The 16945-nt window shown below is 35.4% G+C and overlaps 1 protein-coding gene across 3 annotated transcripts in view; it reads left to right on the forward strand.

The window, feature by feature from the left end:
- Positions 1-13679, forward strand: part of cadm4 (cell adhesion molecule 4) — a 193073-nt gene extending 179394 nt beyond the window's left edge. For all 3 annotated transcript variants that reach the window (XM_051130780.1, XM_051130779.1, XM_051130781.1), the window contains 2 exons: positions 6400-6528; positions 12092-13679. In XM_051130780.1, the coding sequence (XP_050986737.1) occupies positions 6400-6528; positions 12092-12201 (239 nt within the window). In that variant the 3' untranslated portion in view covers positions 12202-13679. The remainder of the gene's footprint in view (positions 1-6399; positions 6529-12091) is intronic.
- The last annotated feature ends 3266 nt before the right edge of the window (positions 13680-16945 follow it).

Consider the following 16945-nt stretch of genomic DNA (forward strand, 5'->3'; position numbering starts at 1 on the left):
TCTTCTTTTCTGTCCAATGGGGTAAGGATTTAAATGAAATGAAATGCAGAGGATGTTTGACAAGATGATTGACAGACCAGTTTATGCTAACAGGATGCGTGTAACTATGCGACAGATTGGCCATTAAAAACAATTTTATGACATGATAGTATGTCCCAAAACCATGTCTTTTCTAAAAAAAAAAAAAAAAAAAAAAAAAAAAAAAAAAATATGAGTATGTATTTTTAAGGAATGGTATAGATGGACGAATTGGGACACGGCTTTGTCTTGCTTTTTTGGCATTCTAAAAAATATTTGCACTCGACTTTGAAGTGTCTTCAAGCTAAAAAGGCAAGACACAAGGCTCACTTATCCATCTATATTGCATATTATTGTCAATTTTAGGGCTGTCACGATATCAGATTTTTCTCTACATGATTATCATGGCCACAAAAATTTACGATAATGATATATTGCGATTATATATAGAAATATTGAAAAATAAAAATTAAACTATGTTATCGGTCAAATTCAGTTTTTTCTTTCCTTTTTTGACCAGTGAATCACACCATTGCATACAAAAACGACAAAACACTAAACCGAAGAGACTACAATGCTAACAGTTTTTAGTACAGCATCAAAGTACAACAATTTATGAGAATAACATCTTTTGCCTCCAAACAAGTGTTTTAAATAACTTCCTACTGTGAACTGAATCTTTAGTTCTCCATATTGACGCCGATGGTGGATTATTATGTGTCATATTGTCCTATATGTACTATTTATTTTTAAATATCGCCAATACCGGTATATTGTGACGCCCCTAATTAATACAATAATGACATTTCATCATTTAAATATCACAATTATCGTCAATGCGTTATATCATGACATCCCTGCGATAGTGATATTACATTATTTAGATATCACAATTATCATCAATACTGGTTTATCGTGACACCCCAATTAACACAATAGGGATATTTCATCATTTAAATATCAAGATTATCATCAATACCGCTATATCATGACACCCCTAGCGCGATAATGATATTTCATCACTTAAATATCACAATTATCATCAATACCTGTATATCGTGACACCCCTAACACGATAGTGATATTTCATCATATAAATATCACAATTATCGCCAGTACCAGTATATCATGAAACCCCTAATATGATAATGATATTTCATCATTTAAATATCACAATTATTATCACTACCGGTATATCGTGACACCCCTAATTAACACAGCAATGATATTTAACTATTTAACTATTTAACACTGCTAATTAACACAATAGGGATATTTCATCATTTAAATATCACGATTATTGTTAGTACTGGTATATCATGACACCCCAATTAACACAATAGTGATATTTCATCATTTAAATATCACAATTATTGCCAATGCTGGTATATCGTGACACCCCAACATGATAATATTTCATTATTTAAATATCACGATTATTGTTAGTACTGGTATATCCTGACACCCCAATTAACACGATAATGATATTTCATCATTAAAATATCACAGTTATTATCAATGCTGGTATATCGTGACACCTCTAACTAATATTTCATCATTTCATCATTTAAATATCACAATTATCACCAGTATATCGTGACACCCCTAGCATGATGATATTTCATCATTAAAATATCACGATTATCGTCAATACTGTTATATTGTGACACCCCTAACACGCTATCGATATTTTATCATTTAAATATCATGATTATTGGTAATACTGGTATATTATGAGACCCCAGTTAACACAATGATTTCATTATTTAAATATCATGATTATCATCAGTACCGGTATATCGTGACACCCTTAATTATAACTGTAATGATATTTCATCATTTAAATATCACAATTACTATCACTACCGGTATATCGTGACACCCCTAATTAACACAGCAATGATATTTAACTATTTAAATATCACAATTATCGTCAATACCGGTATATTGTGACACCCCTAATTAACACGATAGTCATATTTCATCATTTAAATATCACGATTATTGTCAATACTGGTAAATTGTGACACCTCTAACACGATAATGATATTTCATCATTTAATCATGATTATCATCAATACCGGTATATAGCAACATCCCTATTTAAAACAATAATGATATTTCATCATTTAATCATGATTATCACCAATACCGGTATATAGCAACATCCCTATTTAAAACAATAATGATATTTCATCATTTAAATATCATGATTATCGTCAATACCAGTATATTGCAACACCCCTAATCAATTTCCGTCTTTCCCTGTCTCTGTCTTTGGTTTCACAGCTTTACCTTCAATTTTAACATTACTGTTTGCTGGCTTGCAAGCTCTGTTATTTCCTTCAGGAAATGCAAATCCAATTTTATAATTGTCTTCCACCTCATTCTCCACCTTAACATATGCGAATTCCTCCCTGACGGCTCTGCTCCAACGCTTACTTTGAAACCTGCTTCGTTCCATATGTTTTCTCCTGCTAAATCGCCTAGCTTCTCATCTTCTCATTCATGTTTTGTGTTTAATAATGTTTTTTAAGATGCATGTGCACACAATCCTATTGTCTTCCAAGAGCCCTCGTCATCTGAAGCACTAGCGGCGCTCTCCAGAGGATCTACTCAGCTGCTGCGCCTAGTTTTTCGTTAGAATTTAAGAGGCTGCGAACAGATGAAGAAACACATGCTCAAAGAGAGAGCAAGAGAGAGAGTAAAAGAGATACACTGACCTCTTAAAAGAGGCCTGGCTCTACACGGCATTGCTTGTCATTCATGATGTTGTGGGATGTGAGGTCGGGTCAGACGGGAGCCCTTGATCCTCCCACCTGACAGAACTATTAAGAGACTTCACTGTACTGCAAGGCATCAGCATCACGCAACACTGCACAAACCTCACATAGCGGTTCCAACACACTGACCTGCAAAAGATATCAGATGCATTTTCTAACATTTCCATTTCATGCACCTCAAAGGGCACAGTCACTGAATCTATGACACTTTCGCTGGTTCTATCTTTCATATGCTCTTCAATTTTCTTGCTCTTCCTCTTTCTGACTGGCATTGTTTGCCGTCTCCAATATCCAGCAAGAATTGAAGAGAGAAAGACTTTGTTTTCCAGAACAGACTGGAAGAGAAAGACAATTGCAGGTAGACGCGTGAGACACTCTAGTCTCTTTAATGTCACTTCCTCAGCACCGGGTGGCTGGTTCCCTGAAAAGTGTGTGCGAGGCAGGGAACGGCGTTAATTTTTCATCGTCTCTGAAACGGACTCCTAATGAAATGTTACTCGACAGCCTGTTCAAAGGCGACCTCCCTCTCTCGAGCTCGCCTGCTGTTTCTGAAGCATTTGCGGTGAAGGTGAAGTGTGTAATTTTTTTGATGTTTAAATACGTTCTCTTATCCCGGCTTAATATGCATAGACAACTGTAAGTAAAGCCATTTGTAGGTTTATTTCCCTCGAAAAATTTAAACGCTGGGGCTCTGTGGTGAAAACATTGTTTTGTTTTGTTTTTGTCTCGACGAGCCCCACACGGCAACATGGGCTTAACCAGTAGTGTGAGCTTGGGGGCGGGGTTATCAGTTTGGCTTACCAATAGAAGACGGGAATTGTTTTTGGAAGCAAACACTATTACACACTTTACCTTTGATTTAAAGTTTTTAAAAAACATTTACTCAATCTGGTAGTTCCAGATACATACGCTGTTCAGCGAAACACACAATTAGAATTTGAAGAATCCTCACACAGCTCTTTTCTATACAACGAGGGTTCATTGTGAACATGTCTGTTAAAGGAATCATTTACCCAAAAACAAAGATACTGTCATAGTTTACTCTCCCTCATTTATGGAAGCCCATTTCTGCCATTGAATAAAAAAACAAACAAAAAAAAAATCATGGCTTTTTATCTCACAGTTCTGCTTTTATCTTACATATTCGAGTTTATATCCTGTATTTCTGACTTTTTTTTTTTTTTTTTAAGTTGTGAGATGTAAATTCGCAGTTGTGAGTTAAATAGTCAAAATTGTGAGAGATAAACTTGCAATTCTGAGAAATTAAGTCAGAATTGGGAAATACAAACTTGCAATTGCAATTCTTCTCAGAATTGAGAGTTTATATCTAACAATTTTTACTATATAACTTACAACTGTAAGTTTACCTCACAATTTTAAAAAGATATAAACGTGCAATTCTGACTTTTTCTCACAAATGCAAGTTTGTATCTCGCAATTCTGACTTTTTTCTCACAGATGCAAGTTTATTTCTTGCAATTCTCACTTTTTTTCTCACAATTCTGACTTTTTTTTTCACAATTATGACTTTTTTTCTCACAATTATGACCTTTTTTCTCATAAATGCAAGTTCATATCTTGCAATTCTGACTTTTTTTCTCAATTCTGATTTTTTTCTTGCAAATTCAAGTTTGTATCTCGCAATTCTGACTTTTTTCTCACAAATGCAAGTTTATATCTTGCAATTCTGACTTTTTTCTCACAAATATGAGTTTGTATCTTGCAGTTTGGACTTTTTTCTCACAATTCTGATTTTTCCTTTCAAATTCAACTTTGTATCTCGCAATTCTGACTTTTTTTTCACAATTCTGACTTTTTTTCTCACAATTATCACCTTTTTTCTCACAAATGCAAGTTTATATCTTGCAATTCTGACTTTTTTTCTCACAAATATGAGTTTGTATCTTGCAATTCGGACTTTTTCTCACAAATGCAAGTTTGTATCTCACAATTCTGACTTTTTTTCGCACAATTCTGACTTCTTTTGTCTTGCAAATGCAAATTTGTATCTTGCAATTCTGACTTTTTTTTTCTCACAAATGCAAGTTTGTATCTGTTTGGCTGTCGGCGCCGACATAAACTCGCAATTTTGAGAAAAAACGAAACATGCGATTCTGAGAAAAAAAAAATCTGAATTGTGAGTTTTTATCTTGCAATTCTGACCTTATTTTTTACATTTTTATTTTTCTGACTTATATATAGCACAATTCTGAGGAAGAAAAGTAAGAATTATGAGATATAAAAAGTCACAATTATCTTTTTTTTTATTCAGTGGGCTTCCATACTCGCTTAATTTCCAAACATGTCTGACTTACTTTTTTCTGTGAAACACAAAAGATAATTTAAGGATACAATAAAAAGACATTAGTAAACAAAATGGTTTGGTTAAAAAAATCATACAGGTTTAGAATGATATGAGGGTGAGTAAATGATTTAATGACTACTAAAGATAAATGAACTTGAATAATGATTATTAAACTCTCGCTGTTTTTAATTCATGTTAGCTAATCCTTTTTTAATGGTAACAAACAAGACCTTATTGCAAGGGTGGCCAGCTTCGGGCCTGGAAAGCCACAATCCTGCAGAATTTTGCTCCAACCCTGATAAAAGCTTACCTGTCTTTAGTTCTCTAGGACAAAAGTTGGCCACCCCTGCTGTAAACAGTGTTTTTTTAACATTACTTATATACTGTTTAAATATTTTTTTATCATATACTTATATAGTTTTCATTTTGCTTATTTGTACTAATTTGTTATGTGCTTTAGTAATTTTTCACTATACAGCTGTATTTATTTCAGATTTTAGAGCAACATTTCTATTAGTTCAGGTTTTTAATCTAACATTATATATTTTTCAGCTTTAATTAAATGAACAAAAATGTATTGAATAGTTTTAGTTTTAGCTAATGAAAGTAACCTTGACTGTAATGAGTGATGAGTTTAACAGCCTTGGTCCTGAGCTATTACAGTTTCATTCCAAAGAAATAAAGTCATACAGGTTTGGAACTAAGTGAGGGTGAAAGAACAATGACAGAATTGTTCATTTTTGTCTGAACTATCCCTTTAAGATTTAGTCGTTGTCTTGTTTTTCAGCCACTCATGAAAACATTTTCTTATAGGTGTTGTTGACTCTTTCCCTGCAAGCCAACATACAGCACTTTCGCTCCTTACTCTTTCTTTCCCCCGTTTTTATTTTGTATGTCACTTTCTCTCTTCTGCTCTCTTTATGTATGTGTCTCTCTGTTTCTTTCATTCACTCTGTCTCCATGTCTCCTATTTTGCTTTTCTATCCACTGCTGTGTGGTGTAAACAGGTCGTTAAATATTTAAGAGTGCTGTCCAGCCTCATGTGTTGATGATTCAGAGTGTCTGTCTGCCTCTCACTGTTTCCTATCTGTCAGTTTAGGTAAAACTTTACTGTAAACTTCACACGCAGACTCCGATGGCATCTTTTCTCCACAGACAGCCTTTTTTAAGTAATAAATGCAAGCAGTAAAATAACAGAATGCTTTAATAATATTTCCTTGTTTTCACAAGTCACGTCGACTTGTTTTTATAGTTCAAATGCTAAAGTTAAAACTTTTATGTTTTATGTCTCAGACCCTGGGGCAGTGGTGGAAACCCACAGTGCCGTTCCGTATGCAGTGATTGGGGGCATCCTGGCTCTGCTGGTCTTCACTGTCATCTGTGTGCTCATCGTCACCATCTGGTGCTCCGTCCGACAGAAAGGTGACCTCTTCTCTCTACAAACACTTAACCCGTGGTGACACACTGACATGCGGCACCTCACCTTCTGAAGAGAGCGAGAAAGTAACAGATATCAAAGCGGAAGAGAGAGAGTCTAGAGAAGATAAAGGATGGTTCAGACTGCACCAACATCAACCTGGTTCAATCACTCATCCAGTTTGTTGGTGTTTGGTGCAGTCAGGCCCAGCATCAATAAGAATTGGAAAAAGAACAGTAGTAGATGCTGTTATAAGGTTGAAATGTGACAGCAGAAATATTACTGTTTATACTGCAGTGGATTCTTATCAGTTGAGTAGAACTGCTCATGTGACAGCCATGAAGAAACATTGAGTAATGTGAAAATACAAAGCAAGATTTGACTTACAGTATCACAGGCTGTTTGTTATAGGCAAGAAATGCAAAGTAGTTTTGTTGTTTACAGTTTTCTAGCTACGTCAACTTATTACTTATTCCTACGTTTCAACAATTGTTTTGTATATCCATTATTTTACATTCATCCGATCGGAATTTTAGTTTCAGAGTATTTTTGAATATCAGTTATAAGCTCTACCATTCAAAAGTAATAGTTTTAATTCAAGGACACATTAATTTGATAAAAAGTGACAGTAAAGACATTCATAGGAAAAAAAAACGTTTCTATCCCTAGTGAAAAATAAACACCTAAGTGTATTTAAAATACATTTATTTCATGCCAAGTATACTACAAATACTATAAAACATTAACATATTATGTACTTAAAGGAGAATTTCACTTCCAGAACAAAAAATAATAACAAAAAAAATTTACTCACCCCATTGTCATCCAAAATGTTTGTGTCTTTTTTTTTCAGTCAATAAGAAATTATGTTTCTTGAGGAAAAAAAATTAAGAATTATCTCTATATAGTATACTTCAATGGTGCCCCCAAGTTTGAACTTCCAAAATGTAGTTTAAATGCAGCTTCAAAGGGCTCTAAACAATCCCAGCCGAGGAAGAAGGGTCTTATCTAGTGAAACAGTCATTTTTGAAACAAATTGACAATTTATATACCTTTTTTAACCTCTGCCCAGTGTTTACAAAGTTAGCATGCAAAGAACATCAAACAACCTTTACAAAAAAAGATAAAACAGTGATGCAGGATGATTTTGACGTTGTAGAAGAAAATGAGATGGGCGTTTTTCGACCTACCCAGCTGTATTGACCCACATTACACAAACTATGCATGTGCATCGCAAAGACAAGACAAGACGAGCATTTAAGGTTAAGAAGTATATAAACTGTTAATTTGTTTTGAAGATAAATAAGACCCTTCTTCCTTGGCTGGGATCGTTTACAGCCATTTGAAGCTGCATTTAAACTGCATTTTGAAAGTTCAAACTTCGGGGCACCATTGAAGTCCATTATATGGAGAGAAATTCTGGATCATTTCCTCAAGAAATATAATTTCTTTACGACTGAAGAAAGAAAGACATGCCCATCTTGGATGACAAGGGGGTGAGTACATTATCTGTAAATTTGTGTTCTGGAAGTGAACTACTCTAATAAAAATACCCTGCAATTGTACTTTTGGTATATTAAACTGGTACATTTAAAGTCTGCTAAATTGGAACAACTAATTTTGTACTTAATGCACTTTAATTGTTCAGAAGAAGTGCTGAATTCCAACTAAAGATATGCTTAAGTATATTTAATTGTGCTAAAGTGGAACTACTGCAAGTATACTTTAGATAAAATAAATTCTAATATTTTAAATGTTTTGCATTTAAAGACTTTTGTTATTTAAAATCTTACAGTCCTCATCAGTAGTGAAATTGAAACATATTTTAAGCTTAATATTAAGAAATGTGCATTGAGCACAAGTAGTACTCCAAATAAAGTTTAATTACAATTTTATATCAGTAAATCTCAAGCGATATGTCAGTAAATAGACTTGAACTATACTTAGTATAAAATAAATGAAAATTCAATTTCGCATCACAGGAATAAATTACATTTTTAAATGTATTATAAAAGAAAATGGCTATTATAAATTGCAATAATATTTCTCTATTATGTTTGATTAAATAAATGCAGCCTTGGTAAAAACTTTACAACCACAAACTTCTCGACGGTAGTGTTTTAGTAAAAATTTTACTTTTTTTTTTTTTTTTTTTTTTTTACTATTTTACTGTTACTTTGTTCCTAAATAGCCTTTAATCTCTCAACTTTTTTGGAAATTGTCTGTTGGTACTCTGAAATGTAGGTTTCTTGATATTCACTTTTTGGTTATGGAACTGTTGTATACAACCAATATCGCACTAGTGATCTTGTTGTAGATTTTGATCCTGCCGCCCACCCCTAAGATGATGTAATGGTTCAGTAAAAAAAAAAAAAAAAAATCAGGAGAAAATAGCTGGTGTAGGTGTTTTCTTTTGTTTTTGTTCCTAAGGGCACATAGAAAGTTTGAGTGTAAATGTGTTTAGATGAGAAAAGGGAAAAAGAAAGAAAGAAGAACATCTTCAGAGGACTGTGGCAGACCTGGTATATAGAGATGTAGCCCAGGGAAATGTGGACACAGCCCTCGTGTTTAATTGCCTTTTTTCGTCAACCGTATCGTGGTGCATCTATAAAGAAAACTTAATTACCTCATCCCCGAACTCTAAGAACTTCTGGCCATCTCTGTGTGTCACCGTTTCCAATAAAGATCACGGCACCCGCAAATTGGGGCGGAGGCAGAGGGCGGGGAGGAACCCGAGCTGAGCTGCCAGTCAAAGTCAGATGCAGTTAGTTCACCCATTGGTGCAGAGACAGAGAGCATTAGGGTTGATCCTGTCTAACCTTGGGGTGGCTGGAAAGGCAGAATGGAAGTGATTAATCTTAGGGCAGAGGAAGAGGAACATTACAGCTCTGATGCATTGTGCCGCTCCTGCACGGTCCACGACATCACTGTTTTTAATGGCCCCATCAGCCTCTGCTGTACACTTGCATTTTAGGAAAGTAAAATTGCACGTACATAAGATCGATTTTTTTAATTAAGCGGTGTCGTGCCGGTGCCACAGAGTCACTTCTGGCCGAGTTATTTCAGTTATTTGTCTCCCGGCCACAGAGGCAAAACCATTGTGTCATATAATGATATGAATAAAAAAGGTCGCACTCTACCAAATCGCTGACTGTGCAGTAAAATGTCAGCGGTGATTATTCCTAATGAATTTTGTGAATAATTAAAAGTTGATCTGCATAAGTTCTCCCCAATTACAGCAATGACTTTTGCTGGCCCTGCAAAAGAAGCTCTAACTGGCAGAATCGTGATGATGCATGTTTAGATGTGTGCGATCTAATACAACAGCATCAACCCTCGGGGGATAGTTTAGTTTGAGACATACTGATTGAGGACACTCATGTATTGGTGAAGACACAAGGGAACGTGCAAAAGTTATGTTGACTGTTATGCTTACAAATGAGAATACACAGAGTTAGAGTTTACTTTATATGTACTACCAGTCAAAAGTTTTTGAACAGTAAGATTTTTTATGTTTTTTAAAGTAGTTTCCTCTGCTCACCAAGCCTGCATTTATTTGATCCAAAATACAGCAAAAGAAGTACAATTTTTGAAATATTTTTACCATTTAATATAACTGCTTTCTATTTGATTGTATTTTAAATTAAAATTATTTCTGTGATCAAAGCTAAATTTTCAGCAGCATTACTCCAGTCTACAGTGTCACGATTCTTCAAAAATAATTCTTATATGCTGATTTGCTGTTCAAGAAACAGACATACTATTATTCTCAATATTTAAAACAGTTGAGTACATTTTTTTCATGATTCCATGATGAATGGAAAAATCCAAACATCAGCATTTATCTGAAATAAAAAAGCTTTTGTAACATTACTGTATAATTCAAAAGTTTCGGTCAGTATTTAATTATTTATTTTTTTTTTTTTTTTTTTTGGTGGGCGGGGGGGAGAAATCATAGAAATGAATACTTTTATTTAGCAAGGGTGCTTTAAATTGATCAAAAGTGATGATAAAGACATTTATAATGTTATAAAAGTTTTAGATACATGCTGTTCTTCTGAACTTTCTATTTATCAAATAAACAACATAATAATAATAATAATAATAATAAATGTTTTTTGAGCAGCAAATTAGAATGATTTCTGAAGGATCATGTGACTGGAGTAATGATGCTAAAAATTCAGCTTTGAAATCACAGGAATAAATTACATTTTTAAAATATTAAAATAGAAAACAGTTATTTTAAATAGTAAAAAAGACTTCTTTAAAAAACATTAAATATCTTACTGTTCAAAAACTTTTGACTGGTAGTGTAAATGAAGTAAATAAATAGAATATATAAATAATAGTAAAATAACACTGATGTTGTATTATTTTCACAAGGTTTACATCTCAGTAAGTTTTTTTTTTTTTTTTTTTTTCCCAAATGTTCTTCTAGCAGTGTGTTTGTGTGATGGTTTCAAACACCTCTTAAGTAAAAATTAGTTTTTGTAAATTCTGCTGTTAATAATAATAATAATAATAATAGGTTTCATTTGTATAGTGCCTTTCCCAAGCTCAAGGACACTTCACAATAACAAGCAATATAATCAATACATACATAGATGGACAGTAGACATTTGTCAAGTCCAAAACATGTGATTGCAGTTTTTAAATGTTGTTGTATAAAAAATTAACATAGATCACAGTAGTATGTCCTAAAGGCAACAGATAAATAATAAACAGAAGAGGGCCCAAAACTGAGCCCTGAGGCACACCACTAGCAATCTAAGATATTCATGATTTGAAACTTTTAATGTAATCAAACTGAGCCCGACCAGATAATTCTAAACTAATTAGTTGGAGTATCAGTGATTCCAATGGAAATCAGCCTGTCCATGACAATACTATGAGAAATGGTGTCAAAAGAAGAAATATCAGTATCGATAGAAATCCAGAATCGTCAGCCATTAACAAATCATTCATGACTTTAGTAAGTGCAGTCTCTGTACTATGATATGGACGATAGGCAGATTGAAATTGCTCAAACAAACAAGTTATCCTCTATTAGATGAGCATGTACCTGTCAAGCAAATATATATTTTTTTACAACAGAAATAGGTTGAAATTTTTCTAGGTTGTTATAATCCGCACCAGGTTTCTTATGTATGGGATTTACACCTGCTACATTAGGAATAATACCAGTAGTAAGGGAAGAATGTATGATTTGAGTTATCAAGAGTAACAAGGAAGTAAGACAGAACTTAACCAGATGTGTAGGAATAGAGTCAGACTAGTATTTTTGAAACACTCAGCTATTTTATCAGCCATAGGCAAATATAAACTAGAAAAAGCTGTTAAAGTCAGCTTGAAAAGAAAAGCATGTACTATATGCCCTCTTAATTTTATCATTAAGATAAGTCATAAAAGTATCACACGAGGTAGTACAATATGAATGTAATGAAAAAGCATCAGGTTAAAATGCATCTAATTGCACCCGGCTAGCAATTTAATATGTTTTTGTTGTTGTTACTCCTTTAATTCCTGCAATGAAGTACAAACCTAATTCTGATTCAATTGTCTCTCTAGGCTCATATTTGACTCACGAGGCCAGTGGGTTGGATGAACACGGTGAGGTTCAGGAAGCCTTCCTCAACGGTAATGATGCCAGCCAGGGCAAGAAGGAGTACCTGCTGTAGCGCCGCCCTAGTGGAGCTCATAAGAAACACTGGACCGCTGCAGAGTGCACACCACAACACACACTGTTCCCAAACAGACCTACACACAACCACAACGACAACCAGAGGGAATCACAATCGTGCCATATGAAGATGGAGTGGGAAGGAGAGGGCGGAGAAAATAACGGAGCGGGGTGGAGAGCGAGAGAGTCGAGAGGAGAGGATAATTGTTATGATTGAAAGAGACCATCACACACACTCATTCTGTTTTTACTTGCGCGTGCGACAGACAACTAGCCATAATTGTAGGACCAGGAGAGAAAAGTGTCTATTCAAACCAGGCCGATCCATAACCGGGTGAAACGGCGTCTCTGTGGGAAGCCGCAAAGGGCTTATGTGCTATTGAATGTCCCAACGTGAGCAAATTGAAATTCCCAGCATTTGCCAAAGCGTTTGGGCCTCAGAGACTGGGATGGTAGACAATAAATCCACCAATGACAGTGCTGAGAGCTCAAAGCCGTCCTCATAAAGTATTCATCTGCGCTTTTTATCCGGCGACTCCTTTATCTGCTCACGCTGGCCAAAACCTGTTGACTTGTGAAGAAAGTTCCTCTCGTTTTGATCCTCTCTCTGTTTCCCGCTCTCCAGTGCTCCTTCCTCTCCCTCCGCTATCGCTCCACTATTGTTTGTTAATAATTAAGGGATTAGACATGTTCTCTTTTATGAGAAGAATGAATTGGAGCGGACCGCTCACTCTGAAGCTGTAAAAGGGGCTTAATTATCGCAGAGTCATTGGAAACGTGAAACCGTGAGGAGCTTGACTTGGGTGAGAAAAAAACAGGAAGGGAGTTTGTAGAGAACATGTCAGAATTTCAAGGTTTTGTTTTTTTTGATTGCTCAACACGAAAACACTTACACAATGAAACATATCTCTAAAGTCATTATTTGTATGAAAAAGTCTACGAAGTAAGTTAAACGACTCTTTTAAGAAAAAAGACAAAAACGTTACTTTTGCGCGCATTACCGAGCGATGCTATCGTACTAACACAGAATATTAGCTTAGAGGTGCAAAACTGAACAAACTACTGTTACGTCATCTTTAAGAGAAAAATTCAAAATTCCAAAAAAATATATATTTCGTTTGTCTTTAAAAGATATCAGAGGTCTTAATTGTTTTTATTAATTATTATTTGGACTATTATGATCGTTGTTACTGTTATTATTATTATTCTTACTGTTATTATAATTGTAAATGTTATAAATTGTATACTTCCCATGCTTTAGTTTGACCAGTAGAAACAGCCGTGTACCCACTTTTCTCTCTCCTCTTTCATTCTCTTCTTGATCCTCTTTGTGTCTTTCCTTCTAGTTGTCCGTCCCTTCTCCGTCTTTCACTTCCTGTTTATTTTGTAGTCTTTGCGTCGCTGTTGATATAGCTAACTGTACATCTTTATAGGGGAAAGATACCAAGCACGACAAAATAAAAAATACTTAAAGAATCAGACTGATTTTCTGACTCACAGGCTTACACAATCACGTTTCACCAGTGGCAATAAAGCAAAGCAGCAAGGAAAAAGGGGAGGATATTTTAATTAGCAGAAGCAGCCAGCAGAGATGAAAGCTGTGTGACTGAGATGATGAATCATAAGATTCCGATGACAAAAGAGCAGAGACGCGCCCGAAGAGAGAAAGCAGGTGCATTAAAATAGGACTCCTCCATTATTCCACTGCAATCAATATGCGATTGTGTCAGAAGTCACTTGCTGAGCGCTCCGGGAGTGGTGGGTCTACATTTAAAAGCCGAGGGGAGGATGACTGATCGATGTGTTTGTCCTCTATTGATGGGAAGGCTCTGCAGAAGCCTGTCATAAACGCTAACTGTCACATGGCAATCAAAGCGCGCACTGCGTTACCTGCTGTTCTGCTCGCTTTGAGCGGCTCCTTAGATAAAGGAGGACATATGCTAGCAATTTCCATTTGGTATGAGTATAAATGTTTCACAAAGCATCATGCGTTGCTAATTTTGGGGCTTCGGAGAAGCGAGTAACGCCTCAGCGAGCCGGCAACCTCCGAACGCGGAGTTCAAATGAAAAATGACAGCCGTAGACTTCATCTTGAACTTCATCAATCTCTTGTAATTTTGTTTATAGGACCTCGCCTGGCAGATCCGTGGGTAATAAACCATATGCTGGTCAAACATCGCGTCAACTTTCCTCCACTTTATCCCAAGGACGGTGAACGGTTACGTTCTGCGCGTGACGGATATGAAGTTTCCGAGCTCCTTGTAATGACCCCATTCGAGCGGATGTGGACTTGAGCAGGTGCGATGAATTGACCGAAGCCGCTGTAGTGATGAAAGATTGTCATATCGGCAGGAAGCTAAAGGCTCTCGAGCGGAGAAAACAATCGAATGAGCTCTCAGTTAGGGAGAGCTTTTACTTGTTTTTCCTTTTTGACAGTCCAGCTTCACTCGATAATTCACCTCGGCGCTGGAGGTTAGTGCAGACTTTAATGAGAGAAAAAAAGCATTTGCAAGAAAAACGAGTGGAAGACAGTGATCAAGAAAGGGGAAAAAAGCGCCAGACGAATCAAAGTCAGGCCTTTACAAAGACAAAGTGACTGAAAGTAACGTTAGACGGAGGATTTCATGCTTGAAACTTGGATGGATAATGGGCGGATTGGGGAAGGGAGACACGGAGATCACAACACAAATATTCAGATACAAAAGGAGTCATTTCTTACACCAGCACTGGCACAAGTGAGCAAAAAGAATAATCCAATTAGTATAAAACAGGGCTTTTATTCGAGCTGCACATAAGAAGTACGCGTTTAATCAAAACAGCTATGGAATCCTGTTTTCCCTGGGAGTTATTGAGTGGTTAATTATCTCGATGCATTCAAACAGTCTCTCCCACTTGATATGCTATTATAGTTCTTATAATTAAACATTCAGATCAAACCAGAAGCTTGCGCTGGGTTTCAACATTGATGGGACACATTTGAATGTACTATATTTAATTATGTATAAGTATGCAAACATATTGATGTATTCGTACAACAGTCTTCTGAGATTGTTAGTAAAAGCATTTTACAGTTAATCCTGGAGCATCACTGGGATTAAACGTGGCAACGATGGAATATTTATCAGAGTTTTTTTCAACACAACAGGAATTTACAAAGTGCTTTCTAATGACTCGTTACAAATTTATTTCTGCACCATAGATTGCTTATTTAATGCTGGTGACATAAAACCAAGGTCTGAAACATATTTCTTGCATATTGTAACAATTTGATCATTTTTGTTTAGCCCCCTGAAGAATTCATTATTTCCAAGCCAAGAAAAGTAGTCTTATCTGGGAAGCCATGTTCAGGGTATGTTAACTCAAGAATTACGATTGCCAGCCTCACAGGAATTGGAAGATACATACACAAACTTGTTTCCTTCAAATCCGAATGGTTCGGGTGTCCCCGCTGAGTTCAAGTATTTTCATAATTGGCCCCTAAAGTTGGGAAAAAGTGAAAACTTTTTAGATGTGGGTGGTATTGCGGCCTTAATAATAAAAACACCAAGGATACAAATAAATGTGTTTTGATCTTGAAACCAAAAAGTTTTGATTGGCTTTGTCAAATTTGCAAGTTCATGAGCAGAATGTGAGTTGTTAATATTTTAGTACTTGCTCGGTACTTCGGTACTTGCTCATTTTTAGCCACTTATTTAGCCCAGTCTGAATAAAAATGTTTCATGTTACTATGTAGAATTAACTGCCCATTTGTGATTAAAATTTCATGCATTTATAATTAAAGGAGAAGTTCAGTTCTAGAACAGAAATTTACTGATAATTTACTTACCTCTTTGTCATCCAGGATGTTTGTGTCTTTCTTTCTTCAGTCGTAAAGAAATTATGTTTCTTGAGGAAAACATTTCATGATTTCTCTCCATATAGTGGACTTCTATGGTTCCTGTGAGTTTGAACTTCCAAAATGCAGTTTAAATGCAGCTTCATAGGGCTCTAAACTATCCCAGCCAAGGAAGAAGGGTCTTATCTAACGAAACAATCGGTTATTTTTTTAAATTACAATTTATATACATTTTAACCTCAAATGCTTGTTTTGTCTAGCGATGCGCATGCGCATGCAAACTCTGTGAACCTTTGATAATATTAGCCTAGATGTGTAAACATTACATCAGATGGTTTTCTGCAGCTGGGACTTAATATAATTATAATATAATATAATGGGTCTTGCAGTTCTGAGGACAAATGGATTTTGAATGCAGCTTCTAAAAACCAATATTTACCATTAATAATTATGATTTTATAAGTAAAATATTTACTAAAAACTCATGACCTTTTTGCAGATTCGTCATTTTGGTTCTAAACATGTAATTTACTTGATTACATGAAGACTGACACGGAAGAGGGGAAATTGTTGAATAAAGACGTTATTTTCTTTCCACACAAGGTCGAACCTGATGTCACATGGACTATTTTAACAATGTCTTTACTACCTTTCTGAGTCTTTAACATTGTTCAAGTTGTTTTGCTGTCTATGCAGGGCCAGAAAGCTCTCGGATTTCATCAAAAATATCTTAATTTGCATTCTGAAGATGAACAAAGGCCTTACGGTTTTGGAACAACATGAGGGTGAATAATTAATGACAGAATTTTCATTTTTGGCTGAACTATTTATTTAATGCAGAAGCACAAGTTCTCAGAAAATCACAGAAGAGATGTTTTTCTGAAGAAAACAAAGCAGCAAGGTGCAG

Source organism: Labeo rohita, chromosome 16 (genome assembly GCF_022985175.1).
Source record: "Labeo rohita strain BAU-BD-2019 chromosome 16, IGBB_LRoh.1.0, whole genome shotgun sequence".
Classification (NCBI taxonomy): domain Eukaryota; kingdom Metazoa; phylum Chordata; class Actinopteri; order Cypriniformes; family Cyprinidae; genus Labeo; species Labeo rohita.